This window comes from Pithys albifrons, chromosome 18 (genome assembly GCF_047495875.1).
Source record: "Pithys albifrons albifrons isolate INPA30051 chromosome 18, PitAlb_v1, whole genome shotgun sequence".
Lineage (NCBI taxonomy): Eukaryota > Metazoa > Chordata > Aves > Passeriformes > Thamnophilidae > Pithys > Pithys albifrons.
In genome coordinates this window covers 12,910,435-12,935,671 of record NC_092475.1, presented here as the reverse complement: position 1 = coordinate 12,935,671, position 25,237 = coordinate 12,910,435, and the positions used below count along the sequence as shown (strand labels likewise).

The 25,237-nt window shown below is 48.5% G+C and overlaps 1 protein-coding gene across 1 annotated transcript in view; it reads right to left on the bottom strand.

Moving 5' to 3' along the window:
• Positions 1-8,293: 8,293 nt before the first annotated feature.
• Positions 8,294-25,237, bottom strand: part of TOX2 (TOX high mobility group box family member 2) — a 168,290-nt gene continuing 151,346 nt past the window's right edge. The window contains exons 6-9 of the mRNA XM_071572680.1: positions 20,597-20,677; positions 18,256-18,663; positions 16,841-16,971; positions 8,294-9,484 (exon numbers count right to left, since the gene is read on the bottom strand). Of these exons, the coding sequence (XP_071428781.1) occupies positions 9,448-9,484; positions 16,841-16,971; positions 18,256-18,663; positions 20,597-20,677 (657 nt within the window). The 3' untranslated portion in view covers positions 8,294-9,447. The remainder of the gene's footprint in view (positions 9,485-16,840; positions 16,972-18,255; positions 18,664-20,596; positions 20,678-25,237) is intronic.

Sequence of the window (25,237 nt, the reverse complement as noted above, 5' to 3'; positions counted from 1 at the left end):
AGTTTATGTCTCATTCTGTATTCTTTTCATTTTGAGTTTTGAGAAAGAAGAAATTATTCATGTCTCCAGTTCCTCCCTTTGCTCTCTCTCACTTCTCTCTTTCTCTTCCTCCGTGTCAAAGATGAGAATATAAAGGGATGGATGGCAAATGTTTATAGGGAAGAGGAGACTTATTCTCTCCAGGTTTTTGAGTCTTTTCAACTCTATAGCTCTAAATAATGCCTGAAACTGTGTAAAAATGGCAACTTGAAAGGGAAAAAGTGAAGTGTTGAGACACTTGAGTGCAGAGAAAGAAAAGAAATCAATTCTTGGGCATTTCTTGCTTTAATGCATTCAGTGTTATGAAGGGGTCAAAGGAAAAAAAAACCAACATAGAAACATGAAACTTTTGATTGAAAGTTTGAATTGCTGAGGGGGGGGTCAAGAAATCAAATTCTTGTAATGTCTAGAATGGGAACCGTGCCTTTGTTTTGCAACGTGAGTTTAGGTTGCTTTTCAATTATTCACAATAAGATATTTAGCTGTTTTTTTCCTCTTGATATTTGGGGCCCAAACATGATCTAGACTTTGGGCTGTGAATATTTCCAGTGAAATTACTGAGTCCTGAGGAAAGCCCTGAGTGCCTGTGGTGTTTTGGCAGAAACATCCTCAAAATTTGGGGAGTCTTTGTGACTGTTTTTAATTCAAACCAGGGAAGGGGCAGCCCTGGGACACAGTCAGGATCCCCTCTGAGTGCTGGTGAAGCTCCAGTGGGGCAGTTGGGACTTGCCCACCTGGGTGACAGTGGCAGGTGGGCTGAAGGTCATTTTGCCCATCAGCAGGCAATTAGTGTGCCTTGCTCTGGGCTTTATTAATCCACCCTCACTTTGCAGGCTGCTTCTCTCCCTGGAGAGGGCAGCAGAGCCGTGGTCCTTCACCAGGAACACTCTGACCGAGAAGATGTGAGGAACTCCCAGGAGGTGCATTTGGAGGCTGGGAAAGGCCTCCAAGTCCGTCCTGTCCCACCTTTTTCCTTTGATAATTTTAGAAGCTGAAAGAGCCTCTGTGTCCATGTGATATTTCCAGAGTATTGACAGGGAAACTGGGGGAGTGCCTGTGGCCTTTTTAACTCTGTATCCCACATTTTCCTTTAGGTGAGTGGGAGACAGGAGGAGAACTCTAAAGGGTAGGACTGCTCAAAAGACCAGTCACAATTAAAGCAGTCAAATAAAGCTCTAATTATAAAAACTCCCCTGCATAACTACAGAAATATTTTGTGTAAATTGCTAGAGAAGAAATTTAGTATAAACTGTGCTCCAAGCCAATAAATCTCCTTGAAGTGTAGTGCTTCTGGAGACAGTTTCTGGTGTTCTGACAGTCTGTGCTCTCTAGAAAAAGAAAAAAAAAAGGTTCAATATGTTCTGAAATGTCTTTATTCTGTTTCCCTGCTAACTTCCCTCAAGTCCTTCTGTCTCCTGGAGAAATCCCAAATCCCTGGGACTTCTTCCAGCCTTCCTTTTGATTGTGGGAGTTCCAAGCTCCTAATCAGGAAACAGAAACGATTGCAGGTTCTAAGTGCCCCGATGGGATGGAGAGAGGCAGTCTCACTTTTGACATCCAGCTCCCAGATTGCTGCTGCCAGCACTTCATGGAGTGCAAAGGGATATTGCAGGAAGCTCTCTGCAGTGGAGGTGGCTCCAGCCAGCCAGTCCTCCTGGCTCCCTCCTGCTCCCAGCAGATGTAGGGCACATCCAATGGTCCTGGTGTTCCCCATGGGATGAAGCTCTGCCAGGGGAAATTGAAGTTGGAGAGCAGAAAAAACTTCTTTGCAGAGAGAGTGCTCAGGCATTGGAATGGGCTGCCCAGAGAGGGGGTGGATTCCCCATCCCTGGAGGTTTTTAACCTGAGCTTGGCCGTGGCACTGAGTGCCATGATCTGGTAACCACAGTGGGGTTGGATCAAGGGTTGGACTTGATGATCTCGGAGGTCTTTTCTAACCCAATCCATTCTATGATTCTATGAAGTGCAGCTTTGAATCGGAGGTGGAGGAGCCACCTCACCCAGATGCAGCTACAGTGAGACACAACCAGCCCATGGGTGATCAGGAGGGGATGCAGAGCAGAACTGCAGTGACAGGGCAAGGGATGATGGCTTCAAACTGAGAGAGAGTGGATTTAGGTTTGATGTCAGGGAGAAACCTTTCCCTGTGAGGGTGGGCAGGCCCTGGCACAGGTGCCCAGAGAAGCTGTGGCTGCCCCATCCCTGGAAGTGTCCAAGGCCAGGTTGGAGAGGCCTTGGAACAACCTGGGCTGGTGGGAGGTGTCCCTGCCCATGGTGGCGGGGTGGAATGAGATGAGCTTTAAGGTCCCTCCAACCCAAACCATTCTATGATTCTATGATTCAATGAATTGCCATTTCTGCCTAGATATTTCTCACACACCAACAGGCCTAATAGATTTTCTGCTGTTTATCACTAATAGGTGTCATTTTCAAATCCCCCCTTTGTCAGGAGTCACAGGAGGGATTGAGGAGCTGAATGACCCCATCATGGTGCATCTGCCAGGCTGAAGGGTGTCCCAGTGGCACAGGCATGGGCAGGGATGGGGTGGGTCTAAGAGGAGCATGAGGACACATGAAACTCCAGAGGATCCTCTAGGATAGGTGGATCTCCACTGTCCCTCTGCCTTCCCCTCACAAGCACCAGGAGATGGATGGCCCTGGTCACACACCTGGCTTTGCAGAAGACACTGACCTTTGGTCTGGATCCCATCTAAAGTAACTGTCATTTTATAGTCATGACTATCTCCTGTGACCAAAAATTCATCTGGAGAGCAATGAAACGTGCATTAATTACATATTGAAGGGCAGTAAAAGTGTGACTCTCTCGCCCAGACTTGCAGTGCAAGAGGCTTCATTCATCATAAAATCTTAATGGGATTACAGGGTGAGGAGTTGCATTTTGCCTCTGTGACTGAGTGCTGGCACTGACTCCAGGCAGCTACAGGTGCCCAGCCTGGCTGACCTTAAAAGCCAGGCCCTGGGGAGGGACAGCCCTACAGCATCTCCCTGTCCTTCCTCCTGTCTCTGAGTGAGGTTTCCTGGTGGATTCCCAGCCTTTTTGCTGCCTTGCAGCCATGATGGGAGCATAAGCACAGGGAGGAAAGTAAAGCAGAGTGTTGGCAGGGGGCACAGAGATGCTGGGAGGGAGGGGCTGAGCACTGCTGGAATCACTCAGCTGCACAAATACCTGCAAACGAGCTCACCTACCAAGTTCTGCCTTCTCTGACCTCTGTCCCCACAATAATAATGGCAGAGCATCAGAAAGCTCTCTAATGTGCTTGCGGTGTAATAAAGTAACCCCACTAGGAATAAAACCTACAGCAATTACTCTGCAAGATATTATGCTGATTTATCAAATTGCAGTTGAAAGTCAAGAAGAGTTGAGGATACAGTGATAAAACATCTGATCTCAGCTCTGACTCTAAATTACCCTTCTGGCCAGCACAGTATTTCATCCAGAGCAATTGTTATTCCTCTCATCTTCTTCAAAAATCATCGTTCAAACTGATAATTTTGTGCTCTGTGTGTGTTGGAGTCAGTACTTTGCCTGTGCTGTGTGATGAGCTGCCAGAGTGATGCTGAGTATTTTGGACCTGGACTCTCAAACCTCCCACTGCAGGGTGGAGCACGTGGAATGGAAGCAAACTGACTGTGGTCCACCCCTGCAACACACAGGCTTTCTTTTGGGCTCTTCTGTCCTTGGAAAGATGGCAAAGCTGCATCATGGGCACAGTAACAAAGATCCCCTGGGGACAGCAGTGGGCAGAGGCACGTGAAGCACAGCCAGTCCTGCTGATGAGACTCAGATCCCAACCACCTCGACCCCTGCACCATGCAGGGAGGATCCCACCTGGAGTGCTGTGTACAGGTCTGGTGCCTCCAACATAAGAAGGCCATGGAACTGTTGGAGCAAGTTCAGAGGAGGCCACAAAGTTGCTCAGGGGATTGGAGCATCTTCCCTCTGGAGACAAGTTGAGAAAGTTGAGGCTGTTCAGCCTGGAGAAGGGAAGGTTGTGTGGGGACCTCAGAGGCACCTTCCAATGTATTGAAGGGACCCACAAGGAAACAGGAGAGGGACCATTCATCAGGAACTGTAGTGACAGGACAGGGGGAATGGGGTCAACTGAAGGAGGAGAAATTTAGATTATATGTCAGGAAGAAATTCTTCCCTGAAAGGGTGGGCAGGCCCTGGCATAGGTTGCCCAGAGAAGTTGTGTCTACTCAGTCCCGGAAGCGTCCAAGGCCAGGTTGGATGGGCTTGGAACAACCTGGGCTAGTGGAAGGTGTCCCTGGCAATGGCAGGGGAGTGGAAAAACGTGAATTTTAAAACCATTCTGTGATTCTGTGATCCCATGCCTGCACCCATGGGCTGGATCATGCCACAGGTAGAGGTGTGTTATGGTGGACACCATGTTGGTGGAGAACAGGTATGTCTGGATGATGAGCTGTAGGTGCTGTGCAGCCAGTGCCAGGTCCCACACCAACCTCTTTGCCTGGTTGCACAGCTCTGCTAGGCCTGAGCGTGGGGGTCCTGGTGCTGTGTGTGGGAGCTGTGCCAAGAGCTGCAGCACATTTCCACCACCATGGACACACTCCATGCCTGAGCACTCTGCTCCCAGCAGCAGCACACTGAGGACTGCTGCTTTCACCACAGCATCCCTAATCCCCACAGGACCCTTGGGAACAGGGACACTTGTCAGAGTGCTAATCTGTCCTCGGTGGGGACCAGGACCTCACTGGGGCTGGCACAAGGCTGCTGCTCCTACCACGTGCTGCAGTTGTCAGGGACGTGGGATTTATCAAATGAAGTCCTTTCCTTTGATCCTTCTTGCGTAAAACTCTCAATATTGCTTGTCAGGGCTGTTTTCCCTTCCATTCCATCATCTTAATAATAATAACACAGATGTAACAAAGACAAAGCTTCCTGCTGGTGCTGCCAGGGCGTTGGTGGCCGTGGTCCTGTGCCATGGGCACAGCTCTGGGTGGTGCCTACGGTGAAGCCACAGCTTGGGAGCAGACCCTTCCCACACCCCCTGGCTGTGGGGAAGGTTTGTCCTGCTGGGCTGGTGGGATGTTGGTGGTATTCCCTGGAGTCACCCACCCCACCACCCACCTGGGGCTGCGCTCCAAGGGTTAAACAGCACTGAGATCCCGCTGATGAGGTTTGTTAAACTCCCCATTACATCCTGCAGAGCTGCTAATTATGGCTTCATAAAGCAAAGTCAATTAGGCAGGTCCCTCCGTGCTCCTGCCTCTTATTCCTCTCCATCATTAGCCTGATCCCTGGGATTGCCTGCCTTGACTCTGCCCCTTCCCCTGCCCTGCAAGTCCATGGCACCAAAGCTGAGCCAGAGCCTTTTGAGGATCTAACTGGTGTTCTTTGACTAAAATTGGAAGCTGCACAGCTCATCCTGCTGCAGGACATGACCTCTGCCATTGCAACTGCTGGGGCAGGTGGAGAGGAGGTGGGGGGGAGCCAATATCCTTCTTCAAATATGGAAAAAATTACTGCAACAAGGAAAGCAATAAATTCTTCCCTATGTTCAAAAGCAAGGGATTTGCTTTGTAGGGAGAGAGATTTAGGTTATCTGCCTGGAATCTGAAGGTTTTTAAAGGGAGGTTAGGCACACCAGCAGGGTTTAGGAAGAGCTGACCCTGTCTCAAGGCTTCTTGAGAACCAACTACTGCATTTTCTACTAATGTTAATTATAGACCAAGGCTTCAGAGCAAGGGGAGGCTCCCCCAGCCGTGTCATCTCTGCCCAGCCCAGGGCTCCGTGTGCTGATCCTCAGGGCTGGGGCTGAACCAGCTTTTGGGGACTGGGTTCATCCTTTCATTAATTAAAAGCGGTCTATAAAAATGAAGAACAACTTGTTCCAATGCCAGATAGTGACAGGACAAGGGGGAATGGCTTTAATCTGAACGAGAGGAAATTTAGATTATATGTTAGGAAGAAATCCTTCCCTGGGAGGGTGGGCAGGCCCTGGCACAGGATGCCCAGAGAAGCTGTGGGTGCCCCATCCCTGGAAGTGTCCAAGGCCAGGTTGGACAGGGCTTGGAGCAACCTGGGCTGGTGGGAGGTGTCCCTGGCCACGGCAGGGGAATGGAATGAGATGATCATTAAGGTGCCTTACAAGCCAAACCATTCTGGGATTCTGTGATTTTGTGAGCCAGCTGTGATGGTGGATGGAAGGTTTGGATCTCAGTTGCTTCCCTGGAGCAATTCCAGGTCCATGACAATTAGCTAACAGCTGGAATACCATTTAAGCACAGCTGCCATCATGCAAATTTAGAGATTAGTAGGGATTAAAGTGGTCTGAGATGTCTCACAATTTCTTATTAATGCTCCAGGCTCTCTAATAGCCAACTGCCCTTCATTCCTGAGATGGCTCCCATGTCACCAAGGATGGAAGTGGGTTCTGTGCCTTGCTGGCCACCAGCCCTGTGCAGAGAAGCAGAGGCAGCAGGTCAGCCCTGCAGAAATGTAGATAGATGGCCAGAAAGTTGTTAAAAATGTGGTTATTGCTCTGCCCAGTTAGCCCTAAACTGGCAAGGCCACCTTTCAATGGCTCCCTGCACTGTGCTTCCAAAAGAGAGGAGACCTTCTCAGTGGAGGCTTCCAAAGGGCTCCAAATCTGCTGTCACAATGACCCAAAGGTGACAGAGCTGGGGCACAGGGCCATGGGGCTGCTGGACATCATGGAGGGCACATTCCTTCAGAAAGGACAAACCATAGGGACCTGGAGTAAAGCAACACCTCCAGTAAAGATTTCTTCCAGACCTTCTCCCAGGCTGAGAATCTCTTCCCTGTGATTTCAGCGTTTCAAGGCCACTTACCTGCCACACACACAAAATATTAACACTTCAGAAACTCTCCCTGACTAAGTCCTATCTCCTCACTGTGATAACTCAAGGAAGGTTTTCATTTTCATGGTCTCTTTTCACCCTTTAATAGTTGCACATTTGGATGAAATCTAGCTCTGGTGTTGCAGAGTAATTATTTGCTTCCCACAAGCTCCCCAAGCTGGGCTGCCATGTTATTGCTCATGGTGCTTCCTAAGAAGTTTTCTTATGCATTTTATTTTTATTTTTATTTTCACATGGCTCAAGATTGCAGAGATAAATGGGAATAAAAGGGTGTTTCATGCTGGCCACCAACAAGGCAGAGTCCCACATTCATAGCTCCATCCAGAAGCTTGTCCAGCTCTACAGGATAGTTGCAGGAGCAGCTTGTGACCTGCCTGGATTTCTTCAAACCTCTGTGGGGTCCTGCAGTTCCAGAGACTTGCCATGGTGCTGTTATCTCCACCTCTCCCAGCAGTCAGGGTGGTCTGCTGGAGGCTACTTGGTCCAAACACACCATGCCCCAAACCATCCCTCTGTCTCAGAAGGTTTTCCTGCCTACCCCATCCAGAGAGGGCAGTTCTGGGTGGGATTTGGGGTGTTTGATGTGCCAGCAGGGTGTGTGGGATGATGCCTCAGCAGGTGTCAACCAGAGGATGCAGCAGGACAACTCCCACCACACAAGAGCTGGGGCTTGGCATTCTGATGGGGACTTCAGTGGGCACAGGGCTTGGCAGGAAGGTTTTTATGCACATGTGAAACCATGAGGTGATCAAAACCACCAAGTTTTGTTCAAGTTTTTGGAATAGTGTCCAAGGCCAGGTTGGACAGGGCTTGGAGCAACCTGGGCTGGTGGGAGGTGTCCCTGCCCATGGCAGGGGGTGGGACTGGATGGGCTTTAAGGTCCCTTCCAACCCAAACCCTTCTGTGACAAAATGTGATGAGACTCCTACGGCCAAGCTGTGTCTACAAATGGGCTTAAAATGGTACATTAATTAAGAGTTTTCCTCCAGGCAGGTGGCCCAGGGGGTGAAATTTTGTATCATGTTTTTTTGGTTTTTTTACACCACTTGAATTTTCCACCTCTGCTACAGAAGGATGGAAATGCCAATTCCATCCTTACACCATTTGAATTTTCCATCCTTTTTGTGTCCTTCTTATCCAAGGAAATATTGGAATTGGGGTTGTCATGGGCATCTTCTGGTGGTCACCAAGCAACTTGATGACCTTGTGAGGACATTTTCTGTCTGGTCAAGGGTTGGCAGAGGGAAGGAGGGTCAATAGGGCTGAGGCAGGTGAGAATGTGATGAGAGAGGAGGGAGGGATGGGAAAGCTGAGGAGAACAAGGGAGGGATCTCTCTGGCCAGGACACTTCCAGGGTGTCCCCCAGAATAAGGAGAGACTTCTCAAGTTCTACTTTTCATAAGTTTTATTATAAAGAAAGGTAAGAGAAGCGTGGTGAACCGAATGTGCCGAGTGCCGCGAAGGCAGCGCCCTCCAACGAAATAAAAAATAAAGAACAAAACCCCCCAAAATGCACCTCATGAGAAACTGTAATTATGCTCTCTAATTTTTCATAAATAGACAAAAATCGTTGTCAGCAATTTTTAAATAGATGGACATATGGCTGAAAAAAAATAATAATGCCATACAACATGGATATAAATTGTCCATTTCTTGCTGTACAAATAATAGAAACAAGTTTGGCAGGCTTTTTTTGTTGGTTTTTTTATACACATCTCCCTTCTATGTATAACTAAAAAATGTGCTACAATTAATATAAAATGCTTTTACTATAAAGTAAACTACTAATTTCTCTCACAAAAAAATCTTAAAGATGTCTTTAGCACAGCTCTAAAACACTTAGTAAACTACTTACAACTATCCAACAAATTATATTTTCATGATCTTTTTCACATTTTTCCGCTCATATTTTGCCTTCTGCTCTCTCCCCCCACCTACTTAACAATACTTTTTATTTATTTTTTGTAATTTTTTTTTTGTTTGCCAGGCCATCCAAGGCCTTTGCATGTACAATATTCACACAAACTTCACATTTTTTTGCACAAAGTTTAGTGCTGTTAGCAAGTCAAAAGAGTGCATCCTCCTACAGAGCTGGCCTAATGCTGTAGGACACCAGACCTGGGTTTATGCTGCATCTAAAAGCAGTTCACTAGGAAAATAGTCTGTAGCTAAGCTGATGGCAAGCAGAAAAGAGGTGTCCTCAGTTCATTATTTCTTTTTATATTTTTTTGTTGGTTTTGCGTTTATTTAAATTTTTTTTTGTTTGTTTGTTTTCATATTCTTTTTTATTTTCATATTCTTTTCTTTTTAATTTTTTTGTTCTTTAGGATTTATGAGGTTCTGGGCTTCCACGGAAAGTAGGCTTTAGAGTTCAAAAATAAGGAAAGGGAACTGCTCTTAGAGCCTGGGAACGAAGCCAGCGACGAGGTGTGGCGGCAGCTCTGCCGCCCCTACGACTTGCTCGTGCCTCCCCTGGTTGTGTGGGGATAGACCTTCTCAAGTGTCCTTCTTCTGAGCCTCCTCCACAAGGGGTGGTGAGCCTTAGGTGAGGTAGAGAGCCTTGTCCCTTGGCAGCATGCTGTAAGAGAGAGGAGAGGCAGGAGGTGAGACAGAATCATAGAATGGATTGGGTTGGAAAAGACCTCTGAGATCATCAAGTCCAACCCTTGGTCCAACTCCAGGCCCTTTACCAGATCATGGCACTCAGTGCCACGGCCAAGCTCACTTTAAAAACCTCCAGGGACGGGGAATCCACCCCCTCTCTGGGCAGCCCATTCCAATGCCTGAGCACTCTCTCTGCAAAGAATTTCTTTCTGATCTCCAACCTAAACCTCCCCTGACAGAGCTTGAGCCCATCGTGCCCCCTTGTCCTATTGCTGAGTGCCTGGGAGAAGAGACCAACCCCCACCTGGCCAGAACTTCCCTTCAGGCAGTTCCAGACAGTGCTGAGGTCACCTCTGAGCCTCCTCTTCTCCAGGCTGAACACCCCCAGCTCCCTCAGCCTCTCCCCACAGCACTTGTGCTCCAGTCCCTTCTCCAGCCTCGTTGCTCTTCTCTGGCCCCGCTCCAGCCCCTCAATCTCTTGCCTCAACTGAGGGGCCCAGAACTGAACACAACACTCAAGGTGTGGCCTCCCCAAGGCAGAGTCCAGGGGAAGGGTCACTGCCCTGGGCCTGCTGGCCACGCTAGTTTGGATCCAGGCCAGGATCCCCTTGGCCTTCTTGGCCATCTGGGCACACTGGTGGCTTAGGTTGAGCTTCCTGTCAATTAGTATCCCCAGGTCCTAATTGGGCAGGACATTGTGGAGGACTTGGGATCATCACTGGCACTGTCACACGCCTGGGTGTGCCCCCTGCCATTGGTTCTGGGGTGCTCCACCATGAAAGCAGAAAGGGGTCTGCACAGAGAGGGACCAGGCACAGGCACATGAGAACCACAGAATAGTGAGGTAGGAAAAGGCATCTCAGATTGAGTCCAACTGCTGCCCCAGCGCTGCCAATGCCACCACCAAATCATGTCCCCACGTGCCACATCTGCAGGGCTTTTAAATCCCTCCAGGGGACTCCATCACTGCCCCGGGCAGTCCCTTCCAATGTTTGACCCTCCTTTCAGTGAAGAATTTTCCCCTAATATCCAATCTAAACCTCTCCTGGTGCAACTTGAGGCTGTTTCTTCTTATCCTATCACTTGGGAGAAGAGACTGACCCCCACCTGAATGCACCCTCCTCTTAGGTAGCTGCAGAGAGCAAGAAGGTCCCTCTAAGAATAAGAATCATAGAATCATAGAATCGATTGTGTTGGAAAAAGCCTCCAAGATCATCAAGTCCAACCCTTGGTCCAACTCCAGTCCCTTTACCAGATCATGGCACTCAGTGCTACGGCCAAGCTCAGTTTAAAAACCTCCAGGGATGGGGAATCCACCCCCTCTCTGGGCAGCCCATTCCAGTACCTGGGGCAATTTTATTTCTCCCTGAATTTCAACTCTAAGGACTATGACATACATTCCTTCCTGTGACTTAATTGTTGCTCTTGCTGGGGCTGCAGGGCAGGATGTCCCTGCAGATGACACCAGCAGGATGCTGGAGTGCTGTGCCTGGGACCAGCCCCTGGGCCACCACCTCTTCTTCACCACATGCTGTCCTTGGGCTGAACCATGGACTTTCAGAAAGTGTACACCTGCTTTTGGATAAAACAGGCCATTCTACTTCATAAGGAGTCAAGGGTCCCAAAAATGGCACTGAGGGGCTTATGCCTGAAGATGTTTGTGAGGAGGATCTGCATTTGTCTCATGGCTTAAGAGCATGGGAGCAGGAGACCTTGTGCTTGATGCCCTTCTCTCCAAATACATACAATTAGAAAAATTAATGATCAGGAAGTGAGAGGAAGAAACCTTTGAGAGAGCAGGATTAGCTGGTCTTTTCTGTGGGTCTGGAGAAGACAGGAGGAGGAACAAGGAGGCTGAGGAGGGCTGGTGGGACAGCAGCCAGGCTGTGTGCTCTGCACATCCCTGGCCCACCAGGCTGTGAATTATCACATTACTGAAGCAACGATTTTGATTTCAAGTGGTCCAGGTGTGTTCTGGAGAGGGAAATCAGCTCCCAGCACTGAGACACACCATGTGGGGATGGCTGTGCAGGAAGGTGTGCAGAGTGACATCTCTGCTCCCCTCCCTGCCTGTGACACCTGGCATTTCAACCCTCTGCCCACTTCAATTTGCCATCAGAGACCAGATCCTCTCTTTTTTTATCATGAAATAGTAAAGAGAGGATTGATTGAACCCCCTCTCCTCTGGTTGACATCCTGTGTGGGTTTTGCTTTGCAATCCAGGCATTTTAACTAAGTCACAGACTCCCAGACTATTCTGAGTTTGGAGGGGCCCACAAGGATCATCGAGTCCAACTCTCAAGTCAATGGCCCATACAGGGGATTGAACCCGTGACCTTGGCATTATTACAACAAGTTTTTAACCAACTGAGCTAATCTCACTATAATGGGGTTTATCACCTACACCTACATGAGGGGAAACATCACTGGCTCCAGAAGGACATCTTGGCCTTAAAAAGTGGTGAAGAACATTTCAAAGCCTTGGGTGATCCTGGTGGGGACGTGTTTGTGAGTGGAGTGATAGGGAAGGGGCAGACAGCAAGGCTGCTGTTGATAGAGCTGTTTTCTGACAGGGTGAAGGGCCCACCCTTTGCTAATCTCCACATTTTATAATCTGCATTTAAAATGCAGAGTCTTCCCTACTGCACTCAGAGAAGATTTAATGCCACTGAGCAAGCAGTGAGGTATTCCAGTACTAAAACTTCATTAATTTTACAAAACATGCTACAGAACATCTCCCAGTTCATTACAAAGTATTACCATAAATAATTGAATCCAAACTAAGTGCAGTTGTGATGGGTTATCTTTGCCTTTTTATAGTGTTTGCTCATTTAGCTTCTGATTTGGAAAATTCCCCCATTTGGAGAGGATCACTTTGCCATTAGCAGGAATTAGAAGGTTATTAATGTCTGGATGGAGTGGCTGCACATGTTATTTTTTTGTGTCTGGACAAGGCATAATGGAGAGTGTCCCATCCTTTAGCCCAGAGGAGGACAGGAAGAGGGGAGAAAAGTTGCTAAAGGATGATATACAAAAAGAACTTAATTTGTGCCTTGCAAATGAGAGGAAGGCCAAGAAAAGATGAATCCAGTTCAGTGTTATCCCCAAAGTGCCTAAATGCAAGGAGACAAAGGTAAATCTTGGAATCATAGAATGTCCTGGGATGGAAGGGACCCAATCCCTGAAGGTGTGGAAAGAGTTGCAATCATAAAACAAGGCAGAAAAAACAAGTGAGATGCTTTGAGGAATTAAGATTTAATTAAGGAATTATGAAGTATTTGCACATGATTGTAAACCAAGCTGCACTTCTGACAGAGGTGAGCCACTTCTGACAGAGGTGAGCCACCTCCCTTGCAGAAAATCATGGCAAAACAGAGGAATTCAGTGCCTGGGAAAGAGCAAGTGGCAGAATCAGGCTGTCAGGTGAGGGAGACAGGGAACTATGAAAAGAGTTTGTGATATGATGGCAAAAAAGCAGTAAAATTGTGTGCTGCAGTTACTTGTGGGAAGTGCTAGTCACACACCAAGCAGGAGCTGAGAAATGCTACCCATGTCTTTGCTCACAATCGAGGACAGCTTGGGCTTCAGCCCAGAAAGAGCCAGGAAAATTGGATGGAAGTCAGTAAGCAAAAAGTCATTAAGAATGGGGAGAGCAGGAGCTAAGAAACATTTAAAACTCTCTCTCTCTCTCTAACATGGCTGAGCTATGAATTAAGGAATGTCTGCACACAGGATCCCAGAATTTGAGGGGCATGAGGGAAGAAGTGTCACTTAATGGCATTTTAACTAGCACAGATAGGCTGGGAAACAAAAATCCCTACAGCAGTTCCCTTATTAATGGAGAAGGACGGAGAGAAAGACAACCCTGGCAGTTTTTCAGTTGTCTGGATGACAAACACAAAAGAAAATGAGGATGGGGAGGGTTTTACCCCAGCTAACCCAGTGCCAACACATGTTGGAAGCTAAAGAAATAGCAAGGTTAGACATGAAATAAAAATCATAACCCAGAGAGCCAGACAGGGCTGCCCGTGTGCTGGGGAGGGTGGGACCATCCTCTCCTTAAGGACTCTGGAACTCTACACCTCACTCACAACCCAGCAGTGAATAATCCCTTTTCTTCCCAGCCAGTTGCAGGTTTTGCTCCTCAGTGTGCTGCTTTAATTGCAATTAGGCTGAATGCACTTTTGAGGTTGAAATGGGCAATTACATGATCCAGAGACTTCCCGATTATACCTAAAAGAGCATCAACAAATCAAACCCAACAGACCTGCCTTCCCTTCCTCACTGCTGTGCCCAAGTCCTGCTGATGGCTGGACCCACCCAGCTCATGGCAAGGTGCCACCAAGGAGCCCAAGGGCAACGTTGAACTTTGGATGTAAATTGGTACCAAGGACATTGGAGAAAGCAGCATGAGCAGGATGATCACTGAATCACAGAATGGTTTGGGTTGGAAGGCACCTCAAAGGTCATCTCATTCCACCCCCTGCCAGGTCAGGGACACCTTCCACCAGCCCAGGTTGCTCCAAGCCCCATCCAACCTGTCCTTGGACAATTCCAGGGATGGGGCATCCTTAGCAGCCAGTATGGCATTTTTCAGTGCACTAAGCACTCTCTGCAGCACTTATCTATATCCATCTTAGTTCCTTGCTATAATCTACTCTAATAATTATCTGGAAGTCTCTGCATAATCTGTTTGGGTTTAGAATGATTTTTTTTTCCAGGAAGCTGCGATAAACCCATGAAATTTGATATTTCTGCTGTGACAAAGGCATGAAATGCATGAGCTTTGATCATGAATTGCATGGGCCCTCTGCTTACAATGCAGCACTCCAGCCAGATGGCACAGAGCTTGTTTTAGCAACACAAAACTCAGGCCTGACTGCTATGGGAACATCTCACCTGTTTCTAGAGTGCCCTGGGCTTTCTAATGGGGCTCAGGCAGTGGGATTTGCAGAGGGAATCAAGTGTTTCCCCTAAGAAATGGTGTTTATGTCTAGAAGGGGCCAGGTCCTGCCCTTTGGCCACCCCAACCCCCTGCAGCGCTCCAGGCTGGGCACAGAGTGGCTGGAGAGCAGCCAGGCAGAGGGACCTGGGGGGACTGAGGGACAGGAAGCTCAACAGGAGTCACCAGTGTGCCCAGGTGGCCAAGAAGGCCAATGGGATCCTGGCCTGGATCCAAACTAGCGTGGCCAGCAGGCCCAGGGCAGTGACCCTTCCCCTGGACTCTGCCTTGGGGAGGCCACACCTTGAGTGTTGTGTTCAGTTCTGGGCCCCTCAGTTGAGGCAAGAGATTGAGGGGCTGGAGCGGGGCCAGAGAAGAGCAACGAGGCTGGAGAAGGGACTGGAGCACAAGTGCTGTGGGGAGAGGCTGAGGGAGCTGGGGGTGTTCAGCCTGGAGAAGAGGAGGCTCAGAGGTGACCTCAGCACTGTCTGGAACTGCCTGAAGGGAAGTTCTGGCCAGGTGGGGGTTGGTCTCTTCTCCCAGGCACTCAGCAATAGGACAAGGGGGCACGATGGGCTCAAGCTCTGCCAGGGGAAATTGAAGTTGGAGATCAGAAAAAATTCTTTGCAGAGAGAGTGCTCAGGCATTGGAATGGGCTGCCCAGAGAGGGGGTGGATTCCCCATCCCTGGAGGTTTTTAAAGTGAGCTTGGACATGGCACTGAGTGCCATGATCTGGTAAAGGGACTGGAGTTGGACCAAGGGTTGGACTTGATTATCTCGGAGGTCTTTTCTAACCCAATCCATTCTATGATTCTATGATATGATTTCTGTGGGATTTGCTCAGCACCTCTGGGAACTGGGATCCACAACCCTCCAAGTACCTTTAGCATTTTGCCCACAACATGTAAAGTGACTTTTATAATCAAGCCCTAAACATGTTCCTTCTTCCAGATTGTCTGCAGAGACCTCAGAAGGACCACACAAAGGTCACTGTCGGAGCCCACACCACTGAGCCCCCTTGGGCAGGCAGACACAGAGAGATTCTAATGGATCAGCAAGTTATTTATTTCCCTGAAAGAAATAAATGTCTGTACAGCCTGTACAGCCCAGCCATTGTAAGTGCTCTGCTGGCACAGAGGGAGCTGTGCTCTGAAAAGCCTGGGAGCTGGCTATTATCTCCTCTGAAAGCACCGTGTTCCAGTGCTTCTAGTGAATCAAACAATACTCCAAAGGTTCCCAGCCTCCTTCCCAACCTGCTCCCCCAGCAAAGCCCAGGCCTGTTTCACAAAGCACAATAGAATCTCCAAACCATTGTAGCTGAGCCAGGAGCAGTGGATGAGGCAGTGGTTGGAAATGGCTTCCACACCTTCCCCATTCCCCAGCTTTAAGATTATCCTGAGAGTTTTGGATTTTTGGGAATTCAAGAAGCACTGAACGAACCTTCATTCTGGCACATTCATGCCAGAGCCTGGAGGGCATAAGGGAGGGATCTGTGCAGATATCTGTTGGCTTTCCCTGCCTAGTGTGGACGGATGGAGCATCATGTGGCTCTGGGAAGGACTGAGGCTTTGTACACTGTTGGGATGAACTCCCAGGAATGATAAGAGACCTGTTGGTAGAGTCATTATGTGAGGTTGTGGCCTCAGGGATAAGAGCAGTTGCTTTAGGAACAGACAGAGATTTCCTAATATGGAATCATAGAATGGTTTTGGTTGGAAGGGACCTTCAAGCTCATCTCATTGCACCCCCTGCCACAGGCAGGAACACCTTCCACCAGCCCAGGTTGCTCCAAGCCCCATCTAACCTGACCTTGGACACTTCCAGGGATGGGGCAGCCACAGCTTCTCTGGGCAACCTGTGCCAGGGCCTGCCCACCCTCACAGGGAAGAATTTCTTTCCAATATCCAATCTTAATCTCTCCTTTCTTAGCTTAAAACTGTTCCCCCATGTCCTATCATTATCTACCCATGTAAAATTGTTCCTTTTATAGGACTCCTTTAAATACTGGAAGGTTGCAATGAGATCTCCCTGGCCTTATAGACGTGACATCTTCAAACCTCCAGGGACTCTGCTTGGGTGAATGGGCTTCCCTGGTCTGCTCCAGAAGGAAATGTGGCCAACTCCTCCATTACTAATAGGATAGAAATAATAAAAAAGGAGAAATCTCTTGGCATCCAATGAAGAATTCATCCATGATTTAATCAAGACTTTATCCAATCTACCTGCTCCCATAGCACCACTTCAGTGAGCCTACAGACACAAGGAAGCCTTGAACTTGCTTGACCATAACTGGCCTACCCACTTGCTGTACATATTAGGGCAAGTTCCCAGCTGTTGGACACTGTCACAGCTCAGATCATCAGCAATGAGCTCTTTTGTCTACTGGCCTGCAGTGGTTGACCCCACACTCTCTGCTGGGGTAGTCGCTGTCCCACTCAGTGCTTCCTGGAGGGTTTGATGCACCAGGAGAACGGGGTCCAACACTGCTTTGAAACTCAGACGAAATATGGGAGAAGTCCTGTGGGGTGGAAAGGACAGGAGGGTTACAGGAGCATCCACAGCAGGAGAACAGCAGATCTAATAGCGGTGCATAAACACATTGACATGCATTGTCCCTAAAATGCAGCAGTGCAGAGCAAAGGGGGAGCCCCAGGGACACAGAGGGGGGCTCCAAGCCCAGGACCCAAACCCACCATGGTGGGACCTGTGAGTTATTGCAACTCAGAGGGTGGGAAAGGCTGTGGAAGAAAAGCAGCCATAAAAGTCTCTGGGTTTTTTTGCAGTCTGGCCACCAAACATACTGTTCTACTTCCAGTGCAGCTCAGCTCCCTCTGCAGCACTGCATGAACCCATCACAACAAGGTATCAAGGTGAGGACCCTCCCCACCATCCCCATCAGCTGTCACCACTGGCAATTCAACACAGACACTGTGGGCTGCTTTAGCTGAAAGTTGATCAGCTTTCCCACTCTTCTAGGATGGGTTTAATTAGTTAACATTAGGCAATGTATATAAAACACTCATGGTAGTTATCTGACCAAGAACATGATTTTCTCCAAAACAGTCCCATTAGGGTAATGTGGTGTACTTATTTTTTTAATTTTTTATTCACAAATTTATGTGGAATGAAGTTTTACAAAATGCTGCCCTCAGCAACAAGTACACCAATTAAAGTGACTGTGGGGATCCCCTTTTATGCCCTTTTTGTGGACATAAACTGTCACCAAATTACAGAAACCACTTTTGACTCTGCAGAGCTAAAGCCCAATCCCTGTGCTGAAGGAGTCATGAAATCATTTAGGTTGGAAAAGACCTCAAAGATCATTGAGTCCAACCACAAACCCAGCACTGATGAGGCCACCACTAACCCATGTCCTCAAGTGCCACATCTCCAAGTTTTTTGAACACTTCTAGGGATGGTGATTCCACCACTTCTCTGGGCAGCTGTTCCAGTGATCACCCTTTCAGGAAGAAGTTTTCCCTCATATGCAATCTAAACCTCCTATGGTCCAACTTGAGGCTGTTTCCACTTGTCCTATTGCTGGTTCCCTGGGAGCAGATCCCAACCCCTTCCAGCGCCCCCCTCCTGTCAGGGAGATGCAGAGAGCAAGAAGGTCCACCCTGAGCCTCCTTTTCTCCAGGCTGAGCCCCCCCAGCTCTCTCAGCCACTCCTGCTGCTCCAGCCCCTTCCCAGCTCCATTCCCTTTTCTGGACACACTCCACTGAGTCAGAAGACTCCCTTGGGGACAACACCAACACCCACCAGCCCCAAACCACCCAGAAGCCCCAGTGCCAGCACCCACCTGCTGCCCGGGAGGCGAGGCGTTCATGGGGGGCTGTACCTGTAGTGCCATGGGGGGGGACAGGAGGGGCTGCTGAGGGACCTGCTGCATGCTGAGGGGCTGGCTGAGGAGGGAGCTCTGCGGGTGGTGCAAGGACAGCTGCTGGTGGAGCGGGGGGCTGATCTGGAAGGAGGGTGGAGGGGAGGCACTGATGCTGGGCAGCATGGGTTTGGAGCTGAGGGTCCTGGAGAGCCCGGGGTGGGGGTGGCCACGGTAGTTCTGCAGGTCCGACGGGGACAGGAAGGAACCCAGGCCGGGGTAGGGTGAGGAAGCCTGTGGAGGCATCGGGTACATGGGCTGCTTGGGGGGGATCATTTTGGAAGGGGGGTTGCTCTGGGCACTTTTCGTCTCCCCCTGGTCGGCAGAGCTCTGTGGGAAAACAGAATGGAAGGTGATGAGGAAGGGAAAGAGGGAACATCATCATGTGTCCTGCGATGCCCATCTGTCCAACCGAGCTACCCAGACCCCACAGCTCCTGCTCCTCTCCCACCAGCCAGCATGTGACTCCTAGTGCTGTAGCAGCTGAGTAACCACAGGCTGGTGCAGCTCCTTGTCTGGTGCAGAATTCATGTCTGGAAAACTAAGGTCCTGTAACAGAATCACAGAGTATTCTAAGTTGGAAGGGACCCACAAGGATCATTGAGTCCAACTCTTAAGTCAGTGGCCCATACAGGGGATTGAACCCATGACCTTGGCATTATTACAACCAAGTTTTAACCAACTGAGCTGATCTCAGTTTCAACTGTGCCTTTGGAGGAGTCTGGAGCACCGGAGGGAATTAACCAGTGCAGAGGCAAACTGCCCATCAGCAGCTCACTGCTTCAGTCCACAGAGGTGGGTGGCAAAGTCACTTTTGCTTCCAAAGGAGAACAAATGGGTCTATAAAACTTGTGCTTTCCCAATCCTGTGCATTCCTGCAGCCCTGGTGTGTCTACAGTGCACTGGACAATGGTGCCCTCACTTTGGCAGGACATAGAGAACAACAAGAGGAAATTTCCTGGGTTGGACAAGGAGGCTTTTTTCCTGTGATTGGCTCTGTAGTGATACTCCAGACCCTTTCTTAGCCATCAGCCAGGATCACACTGTGCTGCTTCACTCAAAAACAAAGTTTGTCATTGGAGAAATTGGATAAAAATGGAGCCACAAAGCACCTGCCCCACACTGCTGCAAGGCACAATCCGGGCAGGATCCTCTCAGATTTTCCAGAGGGACCAAGAAGAACTTTTAAACTCCCCAAAGTCCTTCCCATTTCCTTTTTTCTGTCCTGGCTGCTCTTCTGTTTACAAGTTGACAGCTAACACTCTGCACAGGGACTTTGAGGCTTCCCAGCTCAGCACCATCACACAGATCCTGCAGATGATGATGGTTGATTTGGGACATCACATTATTTCCCATGGCAGCTGAATGTGATGATGAAGTGCTGAGGATGTGGTATAGTACCAGGAGTAGCTCTGAAAGGAAACCAACCTGATACATTTACAACCCAAGGGCACCATTACCCCATAGCCAGCAAACCTACAAACTCCACCTCAAATTCATGGGCAGTAAATGCCCATGTCCCTTCTCTGGAGATGTGGAGGAGGGCAGTTCACATCTGGAGAACTGGGATGGGCAAGCACTTAGTTCATCATTCCTGTATGAGCCTGAAATGCTCTGAAAGTTCCCTGTTAGGCACTGAAATGGCCTCTCTGGGCAGTGGTGCATTAAGCATGGATGTGCTCACACGCTCATCAACCCACAGGTAGGGGTCTTGCTCCTGAAAACTCCCTAAAAATCTGCTCCAGGCTGAGTGTGCACAGGAGAAGCAGGATCTGGGGTGCTGAGCAGCGAGGATAGCCCAAGTGTCTGGAGCAGGGTGGAGCAGGATGCTGATACCAGTGCTGGCCAGTGAGCCCTGTACTGGGGTGTCACCTCCCCCTGGGCCAGTCCCCGGTGTCACCCACAGTGAGCCCCGTCCTCCTGCCCTTATTTGCTGCACTCACACCCTGAGAGCTGAGTGAGGAACAGCTGATGGTGGTGGGAACAGGCAACAGGGACCCCTCCACCCTGCACAGGGACACCCCTCCTCTGCTAATGAAGCCAGCCCAAAGCAGGGTCTCTTTGCAGGGCACTAATGGCAGGTGACTGCCTGGTCCTCACCCCGACCACACTTAGAGCTCCTGGAGAAGGTGCTAATGCTGGTAGCAGTTCTGATATCACAATTACACAGTATTTCTTATAAACCTGCTCCTTCCTAGAGCTTTCTGTGAGTGGCAACCAACAGCACTGCCCCATCCAGGGGCAACGTGAGTCCCAGCAGTACCTTGGAGACGAGGCTGGCCCGGTACGCAGCCAGGGCTTTCAGGTACTCCTTCTTTGCAGCTTCTGTTTTCCTCTTGTATGCCTGAAAGGACCAGGAAAAGGATGATAATTAATAAAGTAAAACAGGGGGATGGTGGGCTGGGCTGCACCCTGCCTGCTCAGTGGGATCCCCTCCACTGAGGCCATGGGTATGAGAAACTCATTTCTGCTGGAGAGGAATTTACCCCAAAACACGAAAATAAAGCCCCTGGATTGGATCATGCTGGGATTCAGGGACACATCACAGGCCAGAGTAGTCTGTGTGCCTAGACAGGTACTTATGCATGTCTCCTGTAAGAGGCACAGCCTGATTTTACAAGGTGGATTCAATAAAATCACTTCCCAACAGGACCCAGGGCAAAGAGTGATGCAGGGGCTTGGAAGAGCAAGACCAAAGCCAAAACCTTCAAATGACAGGACCATTTTTAAGGTCAACTCAACTCAAACCATTCTATGATTCTATGATGAAGACTAACTTAAAAACATGTAAGACATTCAGAAATCCCAAACTACCCATTTGTTTTCTTGTCTCTCCCATTATTAAGCCTGTAGAGCTTAAAACTCCAGCTCTTCTCTGCAGTCTGGACAGCTGGGAACTGCCTTCTCATTGTACAAAAGCTGAGAGTTTTGACTGATCTTATGACTTGGGGAGCTTGAGCTTGCCAGGAAAGAGCAAGTATCAGGAGAGTTTACCTCCCTAAGAACAAAAAAAAGTTGGTAAGAGTGAATTTATTGTTTATTCTTCCATCTCTCCCTGTAATGAGATGCCTCATGATTGTGTCACAGTGCTGGTTCCCTTTCTGCCCAGAGCCTGGTCCCCCACATATGGAGGTGGAGGACCTCCAATAAAATCATGGTGTGATCCAGCCTGTCTCCAGCAGGGAGTCCCTGTGAGAAGAATATTTTTAAACAGAACAAAAATTCAAGCAAAAAGGCAGAAATTTCCAAGAAAAATACCCACCAGCCCTTCTCCCCACTGGAAACAAAAAGGCCTCTTCAAGCAGTGCATGGAAAGTTGAATTCAATTAGAATAGATTTGCATACATTTAATTCAGCTCTAAAACCAGTGGCAGCTTCAACAATTGAGATGCTGAAGCTTCACAGGCACATCTCTAATGACTTAGACTGGATTTAAGGAAAAATTTCTTAATGGAAAGGGTGATCCAGCCCTGGCCCAGCTGCCCATGGTAGTGGTGGAGTCACCATCTCTGGAAGTGTTTAAAAGCCACATGGATGTGGCACCTGGGGACATGGTTTAGTGGTGGCCTTGGCAGTGCTGGGAGAACTTCATAGGCACATCTCTAATGACTTAGACTGGATTTAAGGAAAAATTTCTTAATGGAAAGGGTGATCCAGCCCTGGCCCAGCTGCCCAGGGTAGTGGTGGAGTCACCATCTCTGGAAGTGTTTAAAAGCCACATGGATGTGGCACCTGGGGACATGGTTTAGTGGTGGCCTTGGCAGTGCTGGGGGAACAGTCGGACTCGATGATTCTAAAGGTCTTTTCCAACCAAAACAATTTTAAGATTTGATGATTTAGCTCCATGACAGCAGCCCAGACACCCTCCCAACACTGACCTCCAAAGGGAGAATAACCTCCAGCTGTTAAACTATCCAGTTACCTGAATTTAAAATCAGTGTGGATAAATTCTATTAAAAAAGGATTGGAAAGCCTTATTTTCATTGCCAAATCACAGCAACTCCTGTAATGAAACGTTTTGACTCGACACATTGGAGGTCTCAGACGGTAATTTTCTGAAATGGAGCGTTTCCCTAAGTTTGTCTTTGGCTTTATGGTATTCAGGAAATATCATATTTGCTCCATTCAGAACAAAATTACATTTCAAAATGTCAGCCTGAAGAAGAGTTTCCCTGTGAAAAGCAACTATTCCTTCAAACAGTAGCAGTTCCCTTAATAAAAGCTATTACCTTTCTCTACACATCTTTTATTACAGAATCACAGAACGGTTTGGGTTGGAAGGGACCTTAAAGCTCATCCAGTTCCACTTCTCTGCCATGGGCAGGGACATCTTCCACCAGCCCAGGTTTCTGCCCATTGCAGCAACAGCAGTGCCACCACCACAGCATTTACTGTGTCCACCAGCTCTGCTGCTGGAGGCTCTTAAATGTGGTACCCAGCACAGCAATGAAATATGAATTCACTGTGCAACAGTTGCCACAGATGGGTGCTGATGGATTAAAAGCATATTTAATTATTTTTCCTTCTGTAATATCAAAATACAACAGTGTTTTTTCTTTTTTTCGTTTAATCTGGGATGGTTGGAGATCAAAGTATTCACAGCTATGCAGAGACAAGTTCAATTATCAGAAAGACCTGCCTGGAGAAAAATCAGCAATTTCTGGACAGTGAGAGGGCAGGTAAATAAGATTCCCTAAACCAAAATGCAAATGAATGAATAACCAATAAAGTCTGTGCCTATCTTCATCCCCATCACTTGCTTTGTCTGCTAGACCCTTTTCCCACTCTACACCTGTCCATGCCTGTTTTTAGAGCATGAGTGCTGGACCTCTCTCCTATTGGGACGTGCTGCTGGGTGGTGTCTGATGCAGCAGGACTGGGAAAGGGCAGCCAAGTGGCACATCCTCCTGAAGGGAACAGGGAATTGCTCAAGCAGGAGCCTTCATGTTTGTTGGGACAGCCCTGGCACAAGCCTGGCCATGGGCAGGGCTACTGAGAAGGGTGACAGGGAGAGCCCAGGTGGTGCTTTCTCCTGATGCTCCTCTGATGCTTCTCCAGCTCTGGAAGTTCCTGGTGGATTATCTGATTTTTAATCATAGAATCACAGAATGGTTTGGGTTGGAAGGAAACTTAAAGATCTCCTCATTTCCCGCCCTGCCATGGGCATGGACACCTTCCACTATTCCAGGTTGCTCCAAACCCCACCCAGCCTGCCCTTGGACACTTCCAGGGATGGGGCAGCCACAGCTTCTCTGGGCAACCTGTGCCAGGGCCTGCCCACCCTCATTGTAAAGAACCACCCCAAGGGTCTCCTGCTGAGAATTCTGCAGTCCTGCCCTCCCCATGGGGGCCTTCTGCACCCACACAGTGCTCCACCAAGGACACTGAGCTGCCTGTCCCTTGGGAAGGGCTGAACTGACGTGGGAAGAGCGGATCGGAACAAAACTTCTCACGAATCCTCTGTGTAAAGGCAGCTCTAGTGCTGCATTTATAACCTTTAAAATTTTAATTTAAACATTGACAAAACCATGTTACTTTCTAATTAAATCCCATTTTCTCCCAGGGATTTTAATTTCAAAGTAATTTATCAGATTTAAGGATCCTCAAAACATTTTGCATGTTTTTCTTTCTAACCTGCCATGCCCACTGATTTATTTTCCTTATTCATTAGCAGGAGGATTCATTAGTCATTAAGTGAGTGGGTGGGTTGGGGAAGGGGGGGGGGAGGAAGCAAAAATGGTTAGTGATTATGAAAACAAAAAATCAGAGCTGTAAGAAGCATATGCTGGGATCATAATCCTGACACCTCTGTGGCTCAGCAAAGCAGCCGGTAATTGTACCGTAATGAAATGTTCTTGTTTGATAACCAGTTAATTAGAGAAGACAATTAATGCAAACCCTGCTGACGCCCACGAACGGCTCCGTGTCACGCAGGCGCTGAGCGACAGCCGGAGCTGTGATCGGGAACCTCGGCAGCCCAGCCCGCCTGCTCCACCAGGAATGCTGCTCCCCAAACCTGGGGAAGGATGGAAAGAACTCCAAACTCTCCCAAAACCATCAAGGGGTGCGCTGATCCCAAGGGGAAAGGTCTCTTCTCCAATCCTACACAGAGTTTGCTTTGAAAAAGAGGTAGACCATGAGGAGAGAGGAGATGGAAAGTGAGGGAAAGGTCTCCAGGAGGAAAGCTGGAGGACTCGGTGCATTCAGCTGGAAGACCAAGAGGAACCACATGTCCAAAAAAAGACAGCAAAGGAGGCACCAAGTGATCCTCTCCATCTAGGAAAAGAGGCAAGAGGCTTAAACTGTAACAAGGGAAATGTTGGCTAAGCACTGGAGAGCGTTGGAACAGTAAGGATAATTAAGCACAGGAAGGGATTGCCTGGGGAGATGTGTAATCTCCACCACCGAGGGTTTAAGAAGAGATTAGGCACACATCCATCAGGAATGGCTTAAGCAGAGATGATCCTGACTTCAGGCAGCAGTATGGTCTGGTTGACCTCTTAAGTCCCTCCTTGCTCTCCTTTCTATGATTCCACAACTGGTTTTTTTTTCTCCCAAGTGTATAAATTTGGTTTTTATTCTGCTTGTAAATCTGGAGGGTTTTTCTTGTAACTATTATACACTTTCCTACAAGATGTGTCTTGGGATCACCATAATTTATGGCTTATTCACAAGATGACTCGAAAGTACATCCTCCATGCACAGTGGGTCAGTCACACCACCTGAAAAGACCCAGGCAATGGGAACTACTTGCACGGTTTCAGGAGAGCTCCCTCTTTATCCTGGTGGAGACAAAGTGCTGCAAAGCAGTTCTTTGGACAATGAATGGATGAACCCATAATCAAGTGTCAATTACCAGTTATTAAAGAATCCTGAAAGATTCCTCTGCCTTGACTCCACAGTG